The sequence below is a fragment of the Anomalospiza imberbis genome, chromosome 2 (assembly GCF_031753505.1).
Source record: "Anomalospiza imberbis isolate Cuckoo-Finch-1a 21T00152 chromosome 2, ASM3175350v1, whole genome shotgun sequence".
NCBI lineage: Eukaryota > Metazoa > Chordata > Aves > Passeriformes > Viduidae > Anomalospiza > Anomalospiza imberbis.
The window spans coordinates 83,580,187-83,608,123 of NC_089682.1; the positions used below are offsets into that span (position 1 = coordinate 83,580,187).

The window sequence follows — 27,937 nt, forward strand, 5'->3', positions numbered from 1 at the left end:
TAGAGATTATAGGACAGCCAAAACATAAAAGTTCATTTAGATGCTGTAGATTAGTAAATATACATATGTATACTATATATATGTATGTGTGTATATATATATATCTGTAACAAGGTGTGTTAATTCATAATCTATTCTGTGTAATATAGTAAGCTGTTTCCCTTAATGTCATAAAGAATTATATGAATGAAGAAATTGAAGACAAAAGAGTCAAATGTAATGAGTCAGTTGTCAACAAAACATTAGCCAGAAATCACATTAGACCTCTACAAATAACATTATTTTATTAGTGCAATATGTGAGCCAATTTATTTAAAAATTACTCTGCAAGATAAAAAGCTGGTCCGCAAAGAAAACACCAGCTGTTTCTTAAATCAAGACATTTTTGGATAACTCAGAAATAAGAATCTGACGTGCTGAAAGTCCACAAACAGATCACTGCACTCTTTTGATGTGTTTGACCAAGAAGACATTCTTCATTATATTTTGTTAGCATTAACAAAAAGTACCATTTTTTTTTCTCTGCAGTAACTCGGTTATGAGATACACTACATGAACTCAACCACCATCCTCAATGAATAAATTCCCAAAATCATATTGGGAACATATCTATCCTTGCACTGCAGAGAGTTCCGGGGCCAGTACCTTTACCTTGTGCAGGCCACACCACCTGCCTACCACACGTACGTCAGGCAGAGCCCACAGACATCATAAATAAGATTTAGCTGTCTAGTTAATACAGCCAGTGGGGTCTGGAGAGCAATTCAGCTTTCCCTGAAAAAATTCTTGTGTGTGATTGGTTAGCTGAATTGTTTTCTGTGTCCTTGGGCTGTACTACACTGAGAACACACAATGTAGCTGACAACCTACTTTAGGTAAGACGTTAGTTTTAGGGTTTTGCTATTTTAAACCTTTTTTTCCTAGTTATTTTAATGTTCCTGCAGACAGATAGAGTTACTTCATTTTACACAAAGGATTTCCTGTTAATCTTGCTCCTGGATCACAGCATCTGGTCAAGCCCAGCTGGCCTGCCAGGAGGTAATGGTGGATGGTGGGGAGAAGAGAGCAAGCAAAGTCTGCCCCCAGAATGGCTGCCTGCAAAGCAGATCAAGCGACATCACTAATACAGCTTATTTCTGAACAGCTGTTTATAGGAGGAACCGCTCCCCTTGATAACTTTTTTCAGATAAGTTAAGATTTAGAAGACCTATTTTCCAATGCTGCACTTCATTATATGGGCAGAAATGTGAAATAATGGGGAAATATTATTTAAATACTTTAATCTTAAAGCAATGTAACCAAAGACTTTCCTGGCTGTGAGAACACCAGGCAGTACAAGCAGCAGTGGTGTACTACAGGTAGAACAGTGTACCACAGGTAGCGTGTCAGAAGCTCCATCCCACAAAATACTAGTGAATAAAGATTACAGGCTAATCCTGTATTGTAGAGAACTGGATTATGTAGACTAATAGGACTTTTCTATATCTACATTCTCTAACATGTCAGAGATCACAGAGGGGATTCAGTGATTTAGCCAGGATTAAAAGTCAGGCAAAACTAGCTCCTTGTCCTGTGCCAAGGCCAGTGACTGTGCTCCCCTGTGCCACCTTGGGATGTAACACCATGAGTGCAGCCTGTGCACTCATGTGACCACTCCTCTTCAGTTTTTGGAGGAGGCTTCTCTGCCTCCTTAATCCTGCCACTGGCTTTGAAAACAGCTGCATCTTTTCTGAGTTCTTTTCTTTTTCAAATCCTCATCGTCAGCCTTCTCACGGCTTGCTAACACTCTCAGCATTGCCTGTTGCCTCCCTGCTGCTTGGCAGAGCCCTGCCTGGTACAGCCAGGCTGCCTGCAACAGGCACAAGCACCAGGGAGATGCCAGAGAGGGCGTCGAGTCATCTGAGAGGACAAAGACACAATGCAAAGTGACACGTTGATTTTGACCAAAATTCCAGATGTAGGGAGGTAGATTTGTCAGACCTTGCCACAAAGATGTGCAGCAAACCTGGCCACTGACAGATGAGCTCTCTAACAGAACAGATTTTTTCATCTGGCGCTAATCTGCTGCTCATTTATAATCTCTGCACAAATCTTTGTGAAGCCTGGAGGGATTTAGAGTCTTTGTGTTTTACAATGGGCTGCAGAAGAATTTCACGATGAATATCCGGGAATGCCATAAACAACTTGGGGTGAACATTTCAGAAATGCACTTTCAACTTGGGCTGCCGGCATCTAACAGAAAAAGTCCGTGAGTGTTGCTGCAGTCTATTTTAAGTTATCTGCTTTTTAAGAAAGCAGATAGAGATCTCCTGAAGCATTATCTGCATTAAGAACTGCCAGCAAGGCTTTGCTGAGGTCAGTACCTAGCAAGCACAGCAATGACATCACCATCTCGAGCCCAGATTTTGCCTGCCTTGCTCAACAGGAGTGTGATGGTGTTCGTTTAACCGTATTAAAACCAGTGGAACTGATCCAGAGGAAAAAAAAAAATCAACACAAGAAAAAGTGGCAGAGATTAGTCCTCAGTATCATCATAGTAAGTCTTACTTGAAAGGCAAATAGTCAGAAGCACAGCATTTCAAAAAGCCAAAATGCACAGATTTGATTAAAAATTGAACCTCTTTGAAAAGCAGCTTGTAATGTGTTTACAAAAATAGAAAAGCTGAGTGCTTTGTAACACAAAATATATTCATTCTCAAGAATTTTTGCTGGGTGTATAGATTTGTAAGAGATCCTAGTATGCCATAGAATTTAACTGGATAAAGTACCTTAGGCTGAAGAAAAACAAGTAAAAATCTCTTATATGAGTTAGGGACCAATTCTCTATGCTCCCCCAAAACCCAGACATTAGCATTAAGGACAACCAAACACTTATGTCACAAAAAGGAAAGGAAAAAATAGAATAAAATATTTTTAAAACAGGAGACTAGATTAAATTTGCAGATTAATTAAATCAGTTCATGGCACCTCCCTCAACTGAGTCAGTTCTTCCTCTGAAAGTGTGAATTTTTCACCACTTTCAGAAGAAAATAAATATAATTTTTGTAAAGGTGCCCTGTACACATCCTTGCCTGTCGTAAGACATAGAACAGTTTGGGTTGGAAGAGACTTTAAAGACTGTATGGCTACAACCCCTCTGCCATGGGCTGGGACACTTTCCACTACACCAGGTTGCTCAAAGCCCCATCCAACCTGGCCTTGAGCACTGCCAGGGATGGGGCATTCACAACTTCTCTAGGCAACCTGTGCCAGAGGATGCTTTTCTTGCCTTTCTTCCTCTTTGTGCTCAATTCTACTCTAGCTGCACTATTATGTATAATAATTCAGCAAGCTTGAAGGTCTTTTCTCACCTCCATTTTCCTTCCTGCAGACCAAACTGTTCTCTGAAAAAGTGCTCTTTCTTTGCCTGTTTTTGTCTTTTTTCCTTCTCTGACCCTGGTTTAGCTGCCCTTCTTTCTCTTTTCCACTTGTACTTAACTGAGTGCTCTTGTCCCAGCTCCTTGTGTCAGTTATGGCCACTACCTCTGCTCCTAAAACACGACACCACTTCTCAACTCAAGATTACAGTTGCCCCATACAGATAAGAACATTGGCCGATTAATTCAGCAAATCAGCTAAAAAAAGAATCCCTCTACCTCCTCATAAGCTGTGATCTATTAACTTTTGCAGCATTATTTCAAGGATGCCTTAAAAACCAACACTAGGCAGAAAATAGCCACCTCATAAACTGCACAGGGACTCTCTGGCATGTAAAACAGCAGCAGGTCCTATGCTTAAGTGCTGAGTCTCTGCCTAGGTAAGATATTAATTTTTCTGGTGTCCACCTTCCTCCTGGGTATGTCTGCATGTTCCATCTCACGCAGAGTGGCTAGGAAATCCTGCCAAAATATTATTTTACTTTTCCTACTCTATCCATAGATGTTATCATAATTTAAAGAAGCCATCTGTGCACTTTCTCCTCTCTGCTAACTATCCTTACTTCCCAAACATGCATGGCCAAGCCAGTCCAATCAGTTATCAACCTGTCCTGCTTCCCACACTGCATTGCCAGGAGTGTAAGTTGATTAGCACTTCATCTGTCTCTGTGTAGATTACGCCCAGAGGCAGCCAAGAATCTGGACAAGACCTATAAATCCAGCAGTATGCTCAGTATACCAGTACATGGTATATTCTTAGCTGCATTATTTACATATTCTTCCCACTGCTCTGACAAAAGCTTCCCAGTGCTCCTGCTTCTGGGCTTAGCTCTGGTGAAGCAGTGTGGGCATCTTCCCATAGGATGCAATCGTGTTCCTAAGCCTTGCTCCTGCTCCTGCTCCTGCTCCAGCCAACTGAACCCTTTACCTCAGCTGTTATATAGCTGCACCCTTGGAGCAACTTGCCAATGTGTAAAAGCTACTGTGACAAAATAATTCCGAAGGGCTTCCCTGCAAATGAAGGAATAGTTTCTTGGCATTAAACAGATTTATCTTTAACTTTGTTGTCTCTTGAATTGACTTTATCTAAGCCCCTTGATAATTGCATTTGCAAAATGGATTAAGAACATGGATCAATCTGGCTGGCAAGTATCCAAGTCCCTGTCAGGACAAGCAAGAGGTCATATTTCTTTAGCTTAAACATGAAAGTATACCCAACTTCAAACTTTAAACACTGCCTGCAATTTAACAGGGATGTTAATCAACCATTTTTGGTACAATTATTTTTAAAAAGGTGTGGTGTCTGTGCAAAGTAAACAAAACCATTCTGATGATTACTATCTATCAACTAATATGGAGACTGAAAAGTACTGAGAGGTCATTGTTTAAATTTATGTAACTGGGAAGAAATCAAAGTTATCATCAATGCTGTGGCATGGATAATATTGCTAATAGCAACTCTCTGTAAGAAATCAAAATGTAGTCTTGTTACTTTCAAAGGTAGTTACTATAATTGCTTTGAACTTAAAATTAATTAAATGAATATAAGGAGTCCATGGGTCACCAAATCTGATGTTTCCTATATCCCAACTCCATCCTTTCCTCTCCCTAACTGACCATTCTGCCTTAAATTAAGGTATTAACCTGCTTGCACCTGCTGGGTGGCTGTTATGTAGTTAGCTATGAATATGTACTAAAATCTACTTATTGGCAGGTTCTTGTTCCTGTATCAAAACAATCATTAAGTAAACCAGCCTTTTCCTGCTCCTGCTGTTTATCATATGATCTGTCTTCAAGTCAGAGCTCCCTTCAGACTTACTTTCGTTGAGCTCAGGTGACCCTACTCTTCCAGTTTCCATTTGCAGGACTGTATCTCCATTCCTCTGCATGGGGTGAGCCCTTCCCTGTCCCTGCACCTTTCTGAGGTCACCTTTCTGGAGTCCAGAGCTGAAGACAGGTGTGGCCCTTGGGACCCTGTGCAACTTCCCATGCTTCCTATGTCATAGTAATTCTGGTACCCACCAGAGAATGCAATTTTCTTTTCATGATCAGGTTGCTCTGGTGGCTGTAGGTATCTGAATAACAGGAAATTTTCCCTTTGATTTAGCCTTAGAGCTCCACTTCTTATTGTACAGATTTGCTTAAAACCCATATACCAGGACCTAATTTTCACAACTTTAAAACAGCATAAGTTAGATCCAAAGTCTCTGTTTTCCTTCCACTTTGCATATACTGAACTTCTTTTGCTTCACCAAACTTCCAGAGAGATAAATGCCATTTCTGTAACTTCATTCTCATTTGCCTTCTTGTCCTCCTGTTCAGAATCATCATCCTCACCGAAAACAGAAATGAAAATCAATTTTATTTGCAGGCCATACTTAGGCAGGTTTCTGCTCTCCTCTTTTGGTTCATATGGCTAAAATCTTATCCTGATTTTCTTTGCTCAGCAAGTCTTACTTTACCTCTGTACTGCCTGACATTTGTTACTTTTGAAAATTTCCTGAGTTTAAACCAAAAGCCCTATTTATAAGCCCTATTTTTTTTGTTTGTTTGTTTGTTTGTTTTTTACCCTTCCCTTCAGTTTGCTTGAAACCAGTGTCAGGTCCCATAAACCAAAGTTATATCACACAGCAGAAACCTCCTGAGAAAGAACAGGGAAAAGAGGGCATAGGTGAGTGTGGTTGCCATGTATAGGTTTGGTGATGACTTGTCAGCTTTAGTTTGCAACTTAGGCTAACACAGATATGCCTGAAGTGCAATCAGTAACTCTGACAAACTGATGACTGTCTTGCCAGATGGGCAAGGAAGCTGCCTTCCTCAGCGCTTTACAAGTGTTATTCAGCTCTGGCATGGGATTTCTCTGATGGTGGCATCTGCAAAGCAGCATTGAAAGGTTCCACTACCACCTGGATGTGACTCACCAGAGCAGAGATGTCCTGTGTACTTGGAATTCCAGTCCCAGGAACTACAAACCTGGAGGCACTGTGCGACAGAGGGTTGCACACACTTCTCTGCATGCTGGGAGGTCTGTACGGTGCAAGGATGACACCCATAATGTGTCCTCCACAGAAACAAGGTCAGGCAACTGGACAAGCCACATGAATGAAATTCACTCCAAAAGAATACCCTTTGAAATCTGAACAACAGCCTTATAAAGGTGAAGGACTGTGCTCCTTGATTTTAATGTAAGCAGCAATAAATACCTCTGCAGTGCAAGAATGCACATTAACCTGGCTCTGGATTGCCACAGATACCCCTCTGCAGGGCGGGCAGCTATTAAGAGTTTGCTGCTTATCCTTTTATATCCCTTGGATGTGGTGTAGTGAAGCAGAGCATGCTGATATATTGCCCAGATATGGTGCCTACAGATGTCCTAACAAACAAACTCTCAGGATGCGGTTATGAGCACTTGAGATTAGTTCAAAAAGAGAGTCTGTGGGAATGTCTCTCTTAGGCTGCTCTTCAGGATGCATTTCTTTTCCTTCACCACCTCTTTCTTCATCCTGATAATCACTGTGCAAAAGAGAGATGCACTTTGTCACCCAGTGATGCTAGAAAATAATGAGTACCATCAGGACTTCTGCTTGTCTTCCATAAAATCTCATAACTGAGGGCTATTTTAAAACTCCATGTCAGTTCTGTGCCCATACTTCTTATAAAATTACATTCACCAGCCATGATTTCTCCACTCGGGCTCATAATTCCTTCTCTCCTCATTTTTTAAAACTGCTATCTCACATCACTCTTAGCATAAACTGAGGTTGACTGATATCTGGCTAACATCATTCACTGCTTTTGTGATCAGTTAGACAACACAGCAAGGGGTCTCAAATTCTTTTTTCAGCACTACTGTCCTGGCTCTTGCTCCAAGGATAAAGCAAAGAAACCAATCAACCAACCAATCAACCAACAAAAGGGGCAACTGTCAGTGCAGGGTAAGCTTTCCTGCACAAAACCAATAAACGTACTTCTATTTCCCTGTGTACTGAGTTTACCTGCAAAAGGATCCTATTTCCATCGTGGTCTTCTGTCTGCCACCTGCCTTCGCTGATGGGGCTGCAAGGGTTGGGCAAGAGAGGCACAAGCTGCCCCACATCTTTTACTCTGAACTCCAGCACGGCTGACTCTGTCCTCACTGGAACTTGTCCCTTTGGGAGTTTTTTTAAAGAAAACTGAATGTCTATTTCCATGTTAGAATAGACAGGAAAAACACAGAAGTCCGCTTTTTTCTGACACATTGGTCTTTTCAGTATTAACTCATACAACTTCAAAATGTCCACAAAATTCTCATTCCTGCAGTATATGGTGAAGCGGATCATTTCCTTCCCGTAGTGCACTGGGCGAATGGCCCACAGAGGAGTCTCTGGAGCCAAAGTGTAAAAGTCTTGGCTGCATGGCATGTAAGGGAGGAATTTCCCATGCATTAGCTCTGTGTGGTGGTAATGCCAAGGTGGCCGCTGAAAAGTTTCATGGAGCTGCAAGATGGGTTCTTCTCCATACTCCTCCTGCAGGAACAGAATGACAGCAAGGGCTGGCTGAGAAACAGCAGCCTTGAGCGGCTTCCTGCGCTTCCTGGGCACTCGTCTTTCTGAGACCCGAAACAGCTGGAGGTCTGGATGGATCCAGGCTAGAAGCTTATCAATGGCCTGCTGAAGAGTCGTGGATTCACCTGGGTCTGCAATAATATGTACACTAACAAGGAATGGGTCTTGTATGCCTTCCACAGAAAGTTCACCTGAAATATTAAAAAAAAAAGTCCTTTAAGATTTGCAACCAAGTTACAACACTTTGGTGACCCTTAGAGGAGAAGCAGTCTACTCAGTCACAGTGGGCTTTTCTTTTTCTCCAGCTCTCTGAATCTCACTTGTAGTAAACAACAGAAAAAGTACAGTGATATAGCAACCAAGAAAATAATCAGAAGGCAGAGAAAAGTTTCATCAAGCATACCATAAGAGCTGCTGTTTCTCTGAGATAGCATCCAAAAGATACTAGTCAACATGCATTTATTTCTTAGAAAAGACCTGTTCCATACAGTTGAGAGGTAGGAAAGACAAAAATACTGGTGTGGAGTGGAGGTGTAAGGGACATTAATGATGTGCAGAATGATAAGGGTAGAGAGTGTTCATCCCATCTTACTTTCATTTTTGCCAACTGGCTCAGGGCATAGAAATAACACCATCGAATTCTACTCTATCAGCCTGTTACTGGAGTTTTACACACAGTTAAGTGTTTTATGTTCTGGAGGGAACTGTTCTAGTAAGTAAGGCAATGTTTGTAGGGAAAGGTAATAGCTTTTATTAGACCAAATGATACAGCTGGTAAAAAAAAAAAAAAAAAAAAGCAGACAAGCCTTCAGACACACAGGTCCTTCTTTAGGAAAATATATTACTTGTCCCTACAAATCCTACACGGTTTATATCTTCAGACTATCAAGACTGTAATACTACTGCTTCAAGGTTTTCTTAAGATTAGGGAAGACCTGTAAAGGGAGGAGGCACAAAAAAATTACACTTAGGGGAAAAAAGAAACCTCTAGTTAACCTTGGCAATGTTCAGAGGGGTTCTATCTCTTGTTTGTCCCTGGAACTTCTTTGAGAGCCCAGCAGAGCAATGGCTGGGTAGAGGTCTAGGGAGAAATTGTTACTTTGTTCTGCTGAAGTTATATGCCAAAAAAGAGGCATGGTGATCCAAGACAGTCTAATAAATTAATCAAGTAACCTTGATATTTTTGCTGAAATGGTTCCCCTTGTGCGGTATTCTGAAACCACCTCCGTGTCTGAGACCCTGAGTTTGGGCACAAAGCCTAAAAGTGAGAAGCCTTAGAAAGACTTCCCAAGCTTTTCATTGTGCAGACCACATTTAATAAGGGGATTGTCTCAAAGGCTATTCCCCCTCCTATTAGCAATCAGTACAAACCTCTCCCTCCTGGCATCTGAACAACATTCTTGTGATACCTCACCAATTGCTTTAATGGAAAAGCAGCTTTGTGCGAGTAGTGTATTTTAGTTGTCTTTCAATATAGAACAGCTGCAAGACACAGAGAAAATTTAGATGCAACTGCATAGCTTTGCAGACAGAGATGACTGGTAAACATGACATCGGCCTCAATTTAGAAGCTGCAGAAAGATATGGTATGCAGAGCAAATAGCAAGCACGCATCTTGCCTAGGGGAGATAAAGAAAAACTAAGTAAATAATCAGAAATACAATTACAGCAGAGTTCTCATATCTCTGCATGAAATGGGTGATGTGGAGTGACTTTGTCAGATAGCTAATGGAAGTAAAAAAAATTGAACCAAAAATGAAAACGGGGTCAGTATGTGGCAAGAGGCTTTGCTGTGGCAATCATTACTGGTAGGTAATTCTTTGAGATACCTCCAGTGGGTAGTCGCAGTGTGGGAGAAAGACAAAAGGGGCGTGGGGGGAGGTCATCCTGTGGTCCTCTAATCAGACAGCAGAACAGGAAGGAAAACAAATTGCAGAGGATAGTGATCTAATAAAACCTGAAACCTGGTAACGATGCAGTCATTCATTTTCTAAGGCTTTTCTAAGGTTTCTATTTCTAAGGAATAGAAGATGTTCAGCTTTTTTCTCTTTCTGATTCCTTTGTTACACAAATGCTATCAAAGCCTGCAACAAGTGACAGGCTTGATATTTATGCATATAAATGACTGCAGCTCTGAAAGAAGCCTCGGCACAACAATGTGAAGTACAAAGCCATCGTTTCTGTCAGCTTCTTGCTCTGCATTAAAAAAAAAACCCTGAGCATGGCTTTTCTTCCCCCCTGTTGCTCAGCATGGTGCTTGGACACTGAATGGCTGAAGCATTTTTCAGAAGTGGAGCCTTGTGGGAGCCAGTGGCAGCATTAGTATTCTGCAGCCATTGCTGCCTGTGCCCATCAGCACCAGATGCTCAGAGCCAGCCTCAGAGGCACAGCACAAAGCCATCCTTAGTAGCCAGAGTTATACAGAGCAGAGCAAATCATCTCTTCTTTTTGAGCTAGCAGCATCTATGTGAGTGCAACAGATCAGTACAGAAAGAGCTTCAGTCCTATTTTACGTTAGCACAGAAGCCTTAACATGTTTCATTATGTGGCTTCTGTGCTTCTAAAATGGCAGCCCTTTCTGTTTGGGTAAGAAAAAGAGAAACTTAAGCAGAAATATGAGCAAGGAGAAACCTTCCCTCAGAGTTGCAAATTGTTTCTATGTTGCTAACAAGTCTTTTTCCTTCATCTGACAAAGAAGGAGGAGAAACAACACCATTTCTCATGACACAGTTCAATTTGTCCCGGGGCAAATTGTTACAGAAGCAAATGAAAGGTCTGCATATGTACTAGCCTTCCTGTGTTACTAGTTAATCCCACAGAAAATATCAAAATGCTGAGACATCTATTTGAAAATAAGCTTCACAGTTCTCACAGCTATTACATTTTTTCTCTTCCTATGACAGAAGGGGATTAGGTCTCTTTGAGTTGGCAAAGCACTAACTTTGCTAAGAGGCAATTACTACCAGGATCAAAAGAGTATTTTACAATTCTAAACTTTTTACTCCTCTGCTCAGTAGTATTAACCACCCATGAGAAGTTAGACCAGTGAGTCAGCCCAAATGCTGTGGAGCTGTTACTCTTCACCTCTTAAAGCTGGAAGTGGAAGGTGGTCCTGATATTTTTGATTGTATAGGTTCTTCTGTACATATTATTTTTATTTTGTTGCTGATGTGGTATTGCTGAGCTGAGATAAAAGAAAGTCCTGTAAAGCAGAATGGCAGTCCAGCCCTGTGGTTCTTCCTGCCCAGAAACCAGGACATTTTCATCAGTAAAACAATCTGAAAGAAAGCAGTGGTTCTTGTCAAGTCTGCCTGTGCCAACTACCTAATTTTGGTGACTTCTCTGAAACTGAAGTTGCCTGGACTTGGAGACAAACAGGACAGGTGGATTTGACAGTGCTGGGTTAACAGTTGGACTCGATCTTAGAGGTCTTTTCCAAGTTAAATAACTTTATGATTCTATGATCTAGTGACACAAATACCCATGGGTGAACAGCCACCACCCCTGAGAGGTGCCATAAGGACTCAGGTATCACTCTTGCTGGCTGGGAAGGCAGGGCCCCTGACCCAAGGCAGGCACAAGTGGGTGTAAGGTCAAGACAGCAACCCCAGCAGCTGGGAACCAGCCAGACTCATCTGCAGATACGGAGAACTAGATCTAACACTCCTTCTCCCTACAGTATGTATGCATTTAACTTTAACCCACACAAGATGCAAAATGTTCCTAGAATATTTTTCCACACCACCTGCATAATCCTAGGTTAGAGAAGTCTTCCTCTTTCATTTGCTTTTTGACCCTAGGTCTCTTGCACACCTTGCTCAAGCAAAACTCTGGCCATGACCTGGCTGTCTGGTCCCTCTTTTACACTGTGACATACCTAGGTTTAGGTTACATTCCCTCTGGAGATGCCCTGAGCAAAGACCCATTCCTTCTCATGGCAGTGTTCCAACTACTTTTTTATTTCAGGAGAAGTCACCACCTTCAGCAGTCTTGATGAGATCTGATTTTGCAGGCTTCTCCAGTGGACTAAACTCATCCCTTAGCAGAGCTTAGGAAGGATATAAATACCTGTCTCCCTGAAGTATCTCTCCTCTCCCTGTGCTGGTGAAACAAAGAGCAAACCTAAAGACCTCTCAGACTTACCAGGATTTATTTAATGGAGAATTACCTACAGGGCCAAGAAAACCTGGTAAATTTGGTAAGATGGGATTGAATTTATAATGAAGTGAGATTTTAGGCAGACTGGTTCCTGGTCCTGGTTTGTGCATGTGAAGAAGCATTTCCAAACAGTGGCAGACATTTTCAATTTTCTAGCCATGTACATTTTCAATCTTCTATCCAGGAAACACAGAGGAAATACCCAACCTAAATATACTTGACAATTTTTTTTCTGACCAGAAATATTGCATCGAGAATCAGAACACTGGAACACACACTTCCTTTTTTATTTTCTGTTGTAGCATGCTGCTTCATAAGAATCAACATCTGAACCTGTCTTATGCCATACAGACCAGATTCCTCTATCACTACATCAGTAAGACTTCAAATTCCATTTGACCAAATTGCATGATGCAGTACCAGAGATGTAAATCAGGCAACAGGAGCGGTTCAGGGTGAATTTGCCAAGCTTCTGAACTGCAAGTCCCATCAAGCAGTACTTCATTATCGAGAAATTACTGCTATTAGGAAGTAATGAAATAATTCAAAGCCAAACATTACAAAACAGCATATTTATTCACTGTTAATCAATCAAAATATTTCAACTGTGGGAATGAAAATAATCCCAAACAGTGTATAAATAATGTCAGAATAAAAAGGCACTATAATATTTCCAATTAAAATTTCCCAGGATTGCAGTTGCACAGAAAGTATCGGTACTTCCCTACTTTGATCACATTGCAAAACACAAGGAAATGTCAAAACTGTAGCATTTCTCAGTGAACAGGACCTTCACATTTTATTTGATTCCAAGGCAAGAGTGATCCTTTCATGTGTACTAATAAAGTCTCATGGGCAGACACTAAGTCAGAGGTTATTTTCACAAACAAGGAGCATTGCTTTACGGTCAGCTGCAACAGAAGCAGTAACTGGACACCTCTGGCAGCAGAACCCACTGCTAGGTCAGTCATGCTTTGATGAATTATGCAGCATCAATAATCTTTGAACAAGCAGGATGTGACAGATTCACCAGCTCCTCCATTCTCTTTCCCTGCTGCTTAATAGCATCTGGCAAATGCAGGGCTACTGGATGATGTGCTTCTCAGCTTGCCCTGCTTTGCACACCACCTCGAACTCAGGAAGGATGTTCAGAAGCAAGAAGAAAGGGGGTATTCTGCACAGCACAGTGCCAAGAGGAGAAACCTCTTTCACACTCCTTTCAGCGCATCATTTTCCTGCAGTTGAATGTTCTACAATGCTCACTCCTCCATCTGTGCTAAGAAAGCATAGACAATGCACAGAAGACCAGCACACAGACAAGCACAGCAAAACAGTCAATCTGCTCCTCCAGTAGCTGAAAAACAATAAGAAAAAAACCCTGAGCAAAAAAAGAAAGCTCAAAATTAGGCCCATTATCTCTCTGATGGAGATAAAAAGCCTCCTCTGGTATGTTAATATGAACAGTCTTACAAGGAGTCATTATTACCCTTAGAGTACAGCGCTGCAGCCAATCCTGAGAGAATGAATCTTGTCAACAACTGACAATGCCCACAGAGGCCCTGCATGACCAAGCAAAGGCAATGGCAGATCTAAACATGTGGTACCTTTGCTGTTAGATGGTAAAATGTCTGCTGAAACTCCCCACTGTGCTCCATCTCCAGTGAATTTTCATCCCTCCCTCATCAGTTATCTTCTCCTGACCTGCCCAGGGGTAACTGTTCATGATCAATTTAAGCTGCTGTTGAAAGGGGCCATCTCACACTCTTCACCTCTTCATGTACTCCTGCTGCCTTCCCTTCTGCTGGCCTGGGTGCTTGCATAGCTACATTTCTTAAGCTGATAATGCAACAATACCTGGCACTCCCTCTTCCATTTGCAGTCAGATGGTCTGTGGTGCCATCTAAGCCCTCTTCAGAGCCATGTGACCCTCATCTCCTTCACGGGAATCCCAACTTCTGTGGCACAGAGTCCTCCTATGAAGGTTATGGACCTGATGGATGTCCCTCTAGCACATGCCTGGCTGTCCTGGGCTCCTTTTGTAGCCCAAGGTGAGAAGCAGAGTCAAACCTCAGATAAAGCCCATCACTCCACTGTACACACTTCCATCTTGGGTGCCTAATCTGTGTGGGCCTACACACATTATCTTATTCTGGTACATTATCTTGCTGTACTCCTTGTCCATGAATGAGAAGTGGTTTTGTAGTAAGTGTTATGGAAGAAAAGCTCCTGAACTACATGATGATCATGTCTTTCATGACATCCTCCAAAACTTCTTCGACTCCTTTAGTAAGGCTGTTGACTGTCTATACCAAGGCAAAGAGTCAGAGTCACTCCTTAGGGCACAGATACGTTCTCAGCCTCCATTTCCCTCATCTCTTCATTCACAGTACTGCAGATTTCTCACCTATCCCCTCACTACCTGGCAGCTAAGGAACAGCTCATGCTTGGTATAAAAGGATGTGTGTGTTGCCTGTGGGCTGACTGTCCAGCGGCAGGTTAGGAAAATGGGTAACTTGAACTCCTATTAGCACTTTTTCTCCCTCTTGTCCCAGTGTATTTCATTCAGCTCAAATGAAACCTGTGGGAAGTTAGTGTCTCCATTAAGAAAGATGGCACAAGTTTACATTATATTTCCTTTCAAAGACAGGCTAAAAAGAAAGGACGAGAATGCCATATTGTGTTTTTGGATGTGTAATCCAATGAGCCTGACACTTTTTACTGGGTGTGTGTATTCCACCCAGGCTTTATGGAGCCTGGAGGCATGTCAAAGCAGAGGCTATGCTTATTGTATATTAAGCACCCAATGAAAAAAAGGACTCCCAGCTCTGAGAAGACAGTGTATGGGATCTTCACGCAAACAAACTTAGGAACCTACAGTGGGTGCTTTCACACCATGGTTACAAGCAAGTAAACTGCTTGGCACTTCCTTACAAATACCCTGTAAGATAATGATTTTTCTGCATATGCTCTGGGCTTCTCCATGAGCTCTTTATTTTGGCTGCCTGGTGTTCTCCCTCAAAATATGCTGCTTGAACATTATGTTACATTGTTAGAAATAATCAGAATTTCAATTTAAAAACCTAACAGCCTTATCATCTACTTATCCTCTGGAGAACACTGAATTCTTCAATACTCTCCTCAACCAGAGATAAGAATCATAGTTCTTGGCAGGAACCCAGACACTGATATTTGGTATAAATACCAGATTCTGTAGAGAGCTGCAACATGTAATTCAATTACAAGTTGTGTGTGTAATTCAATTACTATGTAAATAAATTACTACACAATAAAACTCCCATCAGCAACCGCTAGTAAATCAAAAGCTGTAAAAAACTGCATCCAACACCATAATTTCCAAAGTCCTCTGATTATAGGCATTGTGTCTTCTCCAAATTCCACTCCTGTGAAGAGATGGGATTCTCAAAAATGTGTTTTTTATAAAAGGGCAGAAAGAACACTGCCTTAAAAAAAACCCCACGAAACACTGCACACTTGAGCAGCTAACAAATTCAGTCCAACAATGAGCTCCATACCACACACAATGTACTTTAGTTAACTGAAAGTGTGATTTTATGATGGGCTTAAGACAATTTAAGACTTTACTGCTGGCACTCTTCCCCCTACTATTCTCAGCTAAGTGTTTCCAGTGCTTCCCATGTGTCAGGTCTAGATGCAAGTTGAAAGAGCTTGCTGAACATACTGAAAAGACACTCTCAGACTTCAGGAATAATAAGGATTGTGCCGTCTGGTGGCAGTCAGAAAACTAGTTTGGCTAAAAATGTTAAATTTCAGATATACCTCTTTTAATCAGCCTGTGCTTTTGCACAAATCTTCCTGGTATCACAAAGATGTGGCCAGCCAGAGAGGAGGCAGAAGTCACACCAAAACATCCACACTGAAGAAATAACCAAAGACAATATTGGATCAAACCCCAAGGCATGGCCGAGCATTGCCACGTTTGTGTCTCTGTAGACAATGAAGAATATCAGCATTACAGCAAACGACCCATTTGAACTTGGCAGCTGACAGCAGCGTGTGGCTCAAAAGATCTACCCCCTGGCAGCTGATGGAAAAGGGAAGCAGGAATAGAAAGCGTGCTTCATTGTCTGTGCTCCATCCTGGTCCCCTATGATGGCAACCAGAAGTCACCTGGTAAACATTTCATGAATGCTTCATAAATTATAGATACAATTTTTTCTCCCCAAAACTATGAATCAAAAAATGTTGTACCAACAAAAAACAAGGCAGACAGAGGACATCTACTGCTCTACAATGTGGCATGCACTATTAGCAAATGCTCCAGTTTCCACTGAGCGTGCACAGACAAATAGTATTTATTTATTTTTAAAAGTTCAGATGAAAGAAAGTACCCCACGATAATGTACTATGGCCATGAGGAGACTAACTGTTGGCATTGGCAACATTCAGTAGAAATTGCCTTAATAGCTCCAGCCTTCACAAATGTTTTGTTATTTGACCCGGTGACTCAGATGGCTTTTCCTGTTCTACCCCAACTAGTGCCTCTGAGTCAGGAGTTGCCATGGGATAGATTTACTTTTTTAGCTTTCCTCTTTGGGCTTTAACAATTCAGACAGACATAGCAACAATTTCCAGATCATTCTCATCACTGTACCAGCTGAACAAAAGAGTGCCAAGATCTTTCCTGCAATCCATATCTCAGGGCTAAATCACCCACTAAATGGCTGCCTAGCTCCTTGTGGTTTTCTGCGGCAGCAGCAGTAACACTTTCACAGGGGGAAATCTAACCCACATCACCAAATAATCCAATTTAACTTTCTCTGACATATTTCCTGTAAGATTTTACTACAGCTGTATGGCATTCGGTAGCTCAGTGTCTACCAAACATTTCCTATGCTCCTGACATATGCTTGGATTACTAAAATTGAGGATGTATTTGGTTACATGGTTTTGATTATGACTATGTGGCCTTAAAAAAAGAAGCTAGAAAAAAATTTACATTGTCATCCATACACTTTATTCTTTTTTAATAACTAGTCCAGTTTTCATCTGCTGTATCTGTATGACAAGAAAAAAAAAAAAACAACTGACTGGATGTGGTCAGAAAAGAGTATACAAACCAACTGCAAACAATGTTTTGATAACTCTGGTCCAGTTTAGAGTACACTTGCACATCCTTGATACAGAAATCCCAACTAGCACCAAGCCAGTAGAAAGTAATTAAGCCATGGGACACACAGCTTGGTGCACGCTAAATGATTCTGAAGAGTGAAACTGATTTAACAAAAAACAGAGATACACAGGCTACTCCAAGACAGACCAACTTGAACAGGAACCTCAGCCTTAACAAGGGCAATGCTATGTTTGTGGTCAACACCACTTGGAATGCAAAAATCAAACCTAGGTTTGATTTCAAGTTATGCATTCTTCTGTGCATGTCCTTACACATGGCTGTGCCTCATATCTAGAGATGCCTTCCAAGCTCAGCTCTCTGTGAATCAGCACTGTACTTTTCTATCCTGTATGCAAGCATTTGGTCTTTCATCACAGGAATCTGATGACAAGCAGTTACATAAATGTTTTGCACAGCCAAAGACTGCAAGGTTGCACGTACCAGTGACATTTTCCTTCTTCGCCCTGCCACAGTGGGAGTCAGCATTGCATTTTAACCTTGGCATCATAACACGAGCCAGGCAAGATATGCAGAAGATGTATCATATTTTCCACAGCTTTATTTTCCACAGGAGCTGACACTTCAGATTTCATTACTATATAAAACACCTGAATTTGCAAAACTGACAGATGCTGCAGGCTAAGACTTTACATTATTTGGGTCCAATTTCCTCTTGCATTTTTCATCATACTTTAATTAGTCTTCGTTTTATAATAACACCTTCTGGAAATGCAGTATGATGCTGGAAAGCCTGTTGTAAATTGTTTTTATAATTGTATTTAATACAGTTTATTGCCAGCCATTGTAAAAGCATCTCTGTTCTCTATGGAAATAAGAAACAATATACTACAGTGTATCTTTGTACAGCAATAAAAGAATATAATTATATCCTTACACTAGTTAAATTAGGTCATGTGGAGAAACAGACTTAGAAGATACCCAGACCAGCAGATACCCAGTGGGTCAGAATCAGTAAGAACTAACCTAACTTAAAGCAGGCAAATATATTATGAAATTTAAGCTTTGTGACAGATTTTTCAAAGCCAAAATCAGACCCACTCCTCTTCCTGCTGCTGGTTAGTTTTTGTCACCTCTAACAGTTCATTGAACACAGATTTTGAAATGATACACAAGTAACAGGAAGCTATTTCTCCCTGTGCTTTTGTTACAAGGCATCTTGTGGTGGGTTGACCCTGGCTGGACACCAGGTGCCCACCAAAACCACAGCATTGCTCTCCTCCTCAGCTGGGCAGGATAGAAAAAATTTAATGAAAGGGTTGTGAGTTAAGGACAGGGAGAGATCAGTTACCACTTACTGTCACGAGCAAAACAGACTTGATTTTGGCAAATTAGTTGAATTTATTACCAATCAGAATCAAAGTAGGATAATGAGAAGTAAAACAAATCCTAAAAACACCTTCCTCCACCCCTCCCTCCTTCCTGGGATTAAGTTTATTCCCAATTCTCCACCTCCTTCCCTGCAGTGGCACATAGGGATGGGAAATGGGGGTTACAGTCAGGTCGTCGCCTTGTTTCTACTGCTGCTTCCTTCTCAGGGAGAGGAGTACTTCCCCTTCTCCGGGGTTTATTTCACTGAGAAATCCTTCCCATGGGAGAGAGTCCTCCATGAACTTCTCCAACATGAGTCCTTCCCACGGGCTGCAGTTCTTCCCAAACTGCTTCAGTGTGGGTTCCTTCTGTGGAGTGCAGGCTTTTAGGAACAGGCTCCAGCATGGGCCCCCCATGGGTCACAAGCCCTGCCAGCAAACCTGCTACAGCGTGGGCTCCTCTCTTCAAGGCTCTGCAGGTTCAGGCAGGAGCCTGCTCTAGGGTGGGCTTCCCACAGGGTCACAAGCCTGAGGAGCTCATGCAGATGACACTGACAAAATGTTAACCAAACCTTGAACAAATCGCCAAACAAAGATCTGAATTTATACCAGTGTAGGAGCAGAATATCAAACAGAGGATTTATTAAAAAGAAACATGTGCAGTAACCCATATATTTTATATCTGCCAAAACAAACTTTCTTGTGTTCAATTTCTAGAACCAGAAAGTGGGTGAAATTCCATGGGCTAGGAACACGGGTATGTGCAATGTGGAAATAAAAATTTTAATACCCCAGCTCTCAGGTTTACCACAAAAAAATATGAACACCCTACAAGGACTCAATTGTTTTCTAGCTGCTAAAGGAAAGGCAGGGGAGCAGGGGAAGGTGAATTACCAGCTTTCCACCTGCAAAGCAGGTGAGTGACAAGGTCTTTACCTCACTGAGAAGCACAACCTGAACTACTGCATGCTACTGGGTTCTACAATTTCAAATGCTCTAAACTCTTCTAGAAACTTGTATCTTATCCCATAGGGCCATTTTTATATTTCATTTACCAGCTTAGCTGGACCAGTACAAATGTGTATCCAGGCAGTTACCTGACTGCCAGGCTAAAAATGGTTAAGGAAAAAAAAAATCATTCACTTCCACAATTATTTCTAAGACAACCTATTTATATTGGCTCCAGGTCTGACTAGGTGTGAAATACTTCAAATCATAGAATCATTAAGTTTGGAAAATACCTCTAAGATCATTGAATCCAATTATTAACCCAGCATTGCCCTGTTCACCACTAAACCACATCCTCAAGTGCCACATCCACACAGTTCCAAGGATGGTGACCTCACCACTTTCCTGGGCAGCCTGTTCCAATGCCTGACCATATTTTCAGTGAAGAAATTTTTCCTAACATCTAATATAAACTGCCCCGGTGCAATTTGAGACCATTTGCTCTTATCCTTTATGAATATTACAAATGACAAAAGTCATGTTTCAAAACATCCATTTCTGGTTTGAGTCTTTCTGAAGAGCCATTTTCATCAATGCATAAATTAAGCAGAAGAGGCAAAAAGCATCCCCCACCAAAACTCCTCCTCCCTAGTTGAAAATCATCTCTGAAACACATAGCTCAAAGCAATCTGAAGATAATTAAAATTATGATGTATGGAGACTGTTGCCTATTATGCCAATCAACACTAATTAATTATTTCTTTGTGATTCTGACTGTCTGTATCCATATGCCACTTATGGTCTTCATATTTTGGCATTATGTACTTCAGGTAAAGGTCCCTTCTGTGGATGTAACATGCCTAGTACAATTCTCTCTCATATAGTATTAGGGATTTCTAATGGTAAGTGAACACCATAATTGAAAAGGTAATTGAAAATATGAGGAACATGAAGGTTAATACATTTCCCAGATTAATGAAGAGCACACCAGTAGGCAAAATATCCCAACAAGACAAAGCACTCTTCCTCCTAAAGAACGAAGGAAAAAGTAACTACATACACCAGCATTCAGGTAAAAAAAAAAAAAAAAAGAAAAGGCATTCTTCTTCACTGAAATCATACTGCTGAACCTTTGAAAGCTGTAATACCTTCAGATGCATCATTCTGCAGACAGGTTTGTGTGACCTTTTTATTCAACTCAATAAGGTAAGTTCAAGTGGCACCGTCACCCTGACAACAGCCAGAGCCCACGCAGCAGGCACCCTCTGCCTTTTCTTGCTGAAATACACATGCTCTGCAAACTTTGCCACTCTTCCCCAAATTACCTGCTGTACAAACCCACAAACGTTAGATGAATGCTGCCAGTAAAAGGCATTTTTGGTTGTCTGAAACTGGGACATAAGGGCAAAGAAGACAAGAAGTGAGAAGCTGCCTAAAACCCAAGGTCCGACCAATCCACCAGGCAGGGCTTTGAACTGCTGAAGCAGTACACTGACCACAATAGCTGCTGCCTTGTGCTCAGGGAAAAAAAGTACTAGAAATAAACACAGAATGATCCTGCCACTGCCATTTAGCAGCCAATGAGGTTTTACTTCTGACTTGAGGGGTCTGGAATTCCTGTACAACTTTGCATTGGTGCAAAGTCCTGCAGTTTGTTCAGCTACTGTGAAAGAAACACCTGCTAAATCTTTCTTAACTTGTTCTTGGCATGTCTGTGGAAAACCATTGTCCAGTGGCCTAAATCCAGAAAGTGAAAAGATTATTCATTTGTTAAACACTGAAATTGTAGCCTCACTGGTACTACCAAATAGGACCCCTGTAAAACCAAATTAGCCTCTAATTCTTTTGGTTTAGATAAACTCCATTAGAGCAGGGGCTTCAGGTGAAGCAGCTGCAGGTAATGGAGATTCTTTCCTTAATTTACAACACCTTACTTTGTGCTACGCTAGGGCCTAACAGCATAATTGACTAGACTGCTTTCTGTTCTGTGAATGATTGAATCTTTTCCCCAAAGAAATTAAAAGGTCCAAATCACCTTTTTTTTTTAATCTCTCTTCTCCAACAATCTTTCTTTAAAATGCATTATATACCCACTACCAGCCTCTGACATGAAAGTATTTCTATTTTACTAAAATTCTTTTATGTAACTGCTTCTGTTACTGTTGCGTCTGACCAAACCAACCACACAAACCCCTCAAAAGGCAAAGCTAAATACTGCTACTTGTGAAGCTGTATCACTGTAATTTGCCTTGGAAGCAGAAAAGACAAAGAAGGAGACTTTTCTGTCTCCTGAACTTGTGTGTCTGCTGGAATGATAATACCTCCTTGTACTGACAAATTACTGGTGTTGAAACACAACTGCAATGGCCACATACACAGCACAGCAGTGGCCAGCAAGACACTGAGCAGACCATAGATAACATGACACACTGTAGCTGCCACGTAACAAAAGATTCATTCCCCTCCGAAATACCTCATTTAATAAAAAACCAGGCTTACACATGTAATTTGCTACCTTTATTTGTAAAATGTGCAGCAGCCATGCAAAGTTTTTAAGGGATTCAAACCAAGTCTTAAAATGAGAAATACTCTACTTGCACCGTGTCTTTTGAACTAATCTGCCTCCATTAAGCAAGTAAATTTGAGTCAACACCCAAAAAGTGGACGAAGTTGGCAGCATATTCCCCAAGCTATCATCTGAAATTGTGAGCTGAGAGGGTAGCGCGACACACATCTGGTGTAATCAGGCAAATCCAATATGCTTTCACTATCACAGAGAAGCTGATTGCCTGGATTTTGCCTCCCAATCATTTCAAAAATTATGCCTGACAGTGAGAATCCAGAAATCTATTTAAACAACAGAATTTAGGAAAAAGCTGCACTAAATTCTCTCTTTCTCAGACACACACACACTGAGCAGATGGAGGAAACACAGTGAGTTCCTTGCTAGTCACATCAGCTCAGGAGTCAGACATTATGAATGCTGTCTCATCCAGCTCTTGTTGAAATCAATTAAAGCCCTTCAGTGAAGACCACGGGAGATGGAAAATAACCCTCTCCACACTTCAGCCAGAATGTGTGAATGAGAAAAAAACTGACAGCTTTCTTCCCCTCTGATTTTCATGGTGCTTGAAGTTCCAGATTATAAAACACAACTTGTCATCTTGGAATTTTTGATGTGCTTGCTTGGCATAAATAAAGCTCACATCTATGTGTGAATCAGGAAGACAGACATCACTTTGCACTTGGACAAGGAGAGATACCAGCAGTCATGCATGAATAAGCATTATTGCATTTCAAAGTGCTGCGGATGCAGTGTGCTCTACAACTAAGGAAGTAGATGCAGTGAAAAAGTGTTCCTCATTGCTTAAAAAAAAATCATCATTTTGCATTGGTGAAAAATAAAGAAAAAATAATCCAGCCACAGAAATTTGTCTTTTATCACTTGGATAATCTGAAAATCAACTGGCATTGTAAATATCTAGAAAGACTGTGGCACTTACTAGAGCATCTACCATCTCTGAAATAAAAAACTGACTTCACTAGAGTTGCTCTGAAGTGCTTTGTTGGCATCAGCTTACAATAAACATTCAATTATTCCTGCATTCCCAGCTCCAATGACATTCATCACTGCAAACTCCTTTGGCCTGAGGGCCCATTCACACAGGCCCACACTATGTCTATAGATTTTGTTCTCGTTTTGCCTTGCGTCCTTGTGTATGCCAGTATTTAGGACTTCACACATGGTTTGTATTTAGTCATAAATATTCAGTTTAATTTTTTATACTGTTTCTAGACAAAGATCCAAGAAGAGAAGGAATGGAGGCTTTACTGAGTCAAAGTGAACTCTGTCAATAACACCAGGTTGATGTTAATAAATATTAGCAAGCAGAATAAAAGAAAATATAATAATCCACTTTAAAAAAGAATCTCAAAGTTATACTCACTGCTGGTAGAGGACATTCGGCTGTACTCAGACCTGCAAGACAAATATTTTAATTAGAATGTATTAAATCTAGAAGAGATAATGAAAACATTACCAAAACTAATGCACAGTGCTTATTGAAATAGTTTAATGCCCATTTAGCATTATTTTTGTGCTAAGAGAATAACTAGAACAGGTTTTGAACACTGCTTCAGAAAAACTGGCATCTCATGTGAATTTTGAAAATATGTAAGTAGAATGAGTAACTATACTTTTATCTAGGGGCTATTCATGCTACCTAATTCTAGGTGTGAAAATAAAAGCTTAGAAGGATCTCCGTAAGGAAGAAATAGTCTGCTTCAGACACAGGTGAGGAGTAGAAGTCTACTAGACTTTGACTCAGGTCCTCTCCTTCTTCACTTTATGTCCTCTAAATGCTGCTGTGCAGAATATGTTTTTGGAATTCTTTTTAAGAGAACTCTATTTGATGAGCAGAATTTTTATAGTTCTATAATCACAACTGTCAGAGAAGAAAAAAAAAAAAGAATGCCAAAATACCAACATTTAGATAACAAAGCTTTTTGCTTTAGTAGGTCATTTTCTTCTTGAAGACATCTCAATAAAACTACACAGCCATTGGTTCTAGTTCAGGGTATACTGGATTATCTGTGAGAAAGTCAGAGAAGTTGAGTGTTTTGAGCAGCAGTGCAATTAATTTTTTTTGGCTGCATATAACCCCAAACTCCTGAAAACCCCATTCTGAGCTGATTAAAACATAACCCATTTATGTCCTGAAGATTCAGAAATAATAAGGTAAAACAAACATGCCATCACTTAATATTTAAGGAAAAAAATAATTTCCACTGCTAAGGCCCTACCTATGACCTTTGAGTGTTTGGGTTTGGAGTTCACAGCTACACAGCCTCTACCTTCACACTTACTGGGTCCCCAAAACAGACCCCACGCACCAGAGCAGCCTGCCACCATAAACATATGGCACGTGTGCCCTGCAGTGCCCTGAACAGGCAAAGTGCTCGGGGAGTCCTGACACAGCTCTTGGATTCAAGCCTAAATACTTGTTTTATATAATAATTACAGCAAGTTTGCAACATTGCTTTAAATTAAAGACACCACATGAGCCTTGACTTCCAAGAGATGTGTGTGGAAGTAGATACCATCTAAGCCTATTCTCAGGATATGCTCATACTCTAGGCTCTCAGGCAACTAAGGGAATAAAGGACATCAGTCCCATATATCTATAGTACCTGCTTTTGATTTTAATGTAGACATATCTCTGCAGAAGAAAAAAGCAATTACAGTTCTCCCCATATTTCATAACTTTGCACTCAGTACTCTGCAGATCAGATGCCAAAACTACTGGTTAGGTGAAAAGATGATAAGGAACTACCCCAAACTCTTGCCAATCCTTCTGCACTACTGAAAGATGACACAACCTGAATTTTTCACAAAACTCATGAAAAAGGACTCACCAACACCATCAAGTGCCGTGAGATTTTCATAGTTTTTGGCAAAGATCTAGGCAATGCTGGGGAAAGAGTTGCTGGTGGGGGCTTGCAGCTCTCCCTCACTTACTCTTCTTCCCTAATCCTGTACCCCCAGCCACTTTGATAAGGCCAAGGAGCAAGGAAACATCTTTGTCCCACTGGCAGAGACCACAGATTTAGGTCATTAGCAGCCACTCTCAGGCACCCCATACAGAGCTGCTCCACAGCACCTCCTCCATGAATCAAGTGCTACCCCTCAACCAATCACCCCCAGGACTCCTATGTAGCTGGGAAGGGCAGGGGCAGTAATGACATTGTTGTCCTGAATTTGGGCTCACTGCCCCGTGTGCAGCACCAATTTACACACCAAAATGAGATATTCCCATTTCTTTTGTCTATTTTGTGCAAAGCAGGGAGCTGGTGTGGCCCACAACAGGCTAGGTCCCCAGTCATCAAAGCTCCACGCCACTCGCATTTTAGCAAGGAAAGAAATCAGGGCTCCTTGGCTACCAGTCATCCAGCTCTGTTACTGATCAGTATTCTACCTTCGGTGGGCTACATGATTCTCTCACTTCCCATGCCAAGATCAGCCTGCCTCTTGAGTCTGTGGGCTGGGAGTCGATGGCCACCATCTACCCCAGTGAAATTGTTTTCTACCCAGTTAGAGCTGACTTCAGCACAGCTGCTGAAATTAGATGGTTTTATTAAGTTTCTTCCTTATCTTGTGAGTTCTGCCAAATGTCCTTGTGGCCCATGAATTCTGTGTTCTTTGTGTCCACTATCAGCAGCACATCCCTTTCCCTAAGCTTTGCTAACCTCCCCCTAGATCTGAGACCACTGAAGCACATCAAGCCCTATAATTTACCAGGGCAATTGTACTGACTGATAAATTCTAATTTATCTTTCTAAAGCCTGGACATCAACATAAGCAGAGAAAGAGACCTTCTTGTTCCTACTTCTGGGCAATGTACACACCATTAGTCTGGCTCTGGGCAGGGACCAAGGGGAAGTGATGCCAGGGGCTGGCTAAGGTGCTATGCAGCCCATAAAACTACATAGTATTTTCAGCAGCAAGTCACATCAGTGTCACTTGGCACCATGTATATTTGAAAGGGTGTGAAAACTGTGTAACATGTCACCCTTCATAAGCCTAGGGGCAAGCAATATACATCCAGCTGCCTCCAAGCATCCCAAGAAGAATTCATTTAGTCTGCACTTCTGTTTGAACACAGCCTGGGGCTGTCCTTCAATGTATCTGTGTTCAGCAGTTGGCAGCTAATTCAAAATGAATCTGCACTGCTTGTATTTCGGATGGAAGTGAGACAACATTTTGCCTTTTGCTTACTGCAAGTTGGAACAGTATTCTATTACTTCACACTGTTATTTTATTATCCCAAAGTGCTGCAGGCACATTATAGGACATGGAGAACTAATGAGTCCTGAACTGAGGGAGTAGCAGTCTATGCACATGCTGGATTGAAAAATGAAACAAGAGGAAAAATAAAAAGATGGGAGGTGAGAAAGGAGGAGACAACAGTATACTTGGAGACTAATTGCACGTACACATTTTAATAGGCTTTGTAATTGTATTGCAGGAGCTTTTTTGTAGTTCTAATATGGTTCAAGCTAATACTTAATTAATGTTTGTTGCATAACTGATATCCACAAATTAAAAAAGGGTAATTAGGCTCAAAGGCTTATGTCAACCTCAGATACCGAAATGAGGGCTGTATCCTTCCTAAGCTCCCTCTATTGTCAATGAAAAGAGAAATCGGAAGTATCTCTCCCTAGCTGTTGCCTAGACAAGAAGTCTACAGAAACCACATTTCTAATGTAGAAAAACCACATTTCTAATATAGAACCCTAGACCGTGTGTCTAAAATCAAATGGGATGAATATGAGTCTCTCTGTGTGCTCTCAGGGACAGCCTGAATCACCTTTTGTTCTCCCTCCAGCTTCTTTCTTTGCTTTGAATCTAGTCCTTAACAAAAAAAAGCAGTGCTAGCAAAATCGTTATTGTTCTCAAAATATTAGAAAAAACCATTCAGATTCATGGCATGCATTGGTTAAGTGGCTTATAAATTAAATTTTTTTCTTTACAGTCATCTATTTAGGACGCTAAATTCTGAAGTTAGTGTAACTCTTTTTAAGTGTTTTAGAGCAGCACACACAACATTCCCTTTGACAAAATCATGCATTAGAAAAATCAAGTACTGAAATAAGCATCTCCTGGGGCATACAGGCTCTGTGGACATCAAGTAACTGTGTTCCTTTCTGTTCTTTTCATTCCCGTTTTAAACATCCTGAGTATTGGCTTCTATTATTTCCCTTGGAAGAGGGTTTTCCCAATAGGATAACTCAAGAGTAAAGCACTCATGTGCTTTAATGGTGACACCTGGGACCACACTGGGGCTCAGAGGTTCCAGGTCTATTACATGGTCTTGCAGCAAGCTATTTCCTCTGATAGATGTTAGATTATAGATGAAAGGAAAAAAACATCCACAACAGAAAGTGAACAAATAGAGGACTGCTCCCTTTATAGGCACATAAAGAGAAGAAAAATTATCAAACAGGGTATTGAAACAGTGTGAGGTACTGAAAAGGTGGGCTTATAGCTCAGTCAAAAGACACATCAGTCTGCAAAGAATGTGTGCTCAATGGTCAGCCCACCAGCAAATAGGAGCTGTAAAGATGTCAAGAGACATTAAAAAAGGAATGCAGAAGCTTGTGATAAAGGTGGGACCTCAGTTCTAATTACCACCACTGAAGGATCAGATTTGTGCATTATTAGACATGGTAAGAACATCAGGAACACAAAAGATACTGAACAATCCTCTGAGATCTGTGTGCACCTCTCACTGCTGATTAGTAATACAGAAGCTCAAAATATCCAAGACAGGGAAGCATTCTACTGAATACCAGCAAAAGCTACTAGTGCAACTGGCAGTTGCTGAATGTGGT

At 41.1% G+C, this 27,937-nt stretch overlaps 1 protein-coding gene across 1 annotated transcript in view; it reads right to left on the reverse strand.

Moving 5' to 3' along the window:
* Nucleotides 1-27,937, reverse strand: part of FAM124A (family with sequence similarity 124 member A) — a 39,438-nt gene that overhangs the window by 5,223 nt on the left and 6,278 nt on the right. Inside the window, exons 2-3 of the mRNA XM_068182122.1 lie at nt 23,494-23,525; nt 7,412-8,151 (exon numbers count right to left, since the gene is read on the reverse strand). Coding sequence (XP_068038223.1) covers nt 7,412-8,151; nt 23,494-23,525 — 772 coding nt within the window. The remainder of the gene's footprint in view (nt 1-7,411; nt 8,152-23,493; nt 23,526-27,937) is intronic.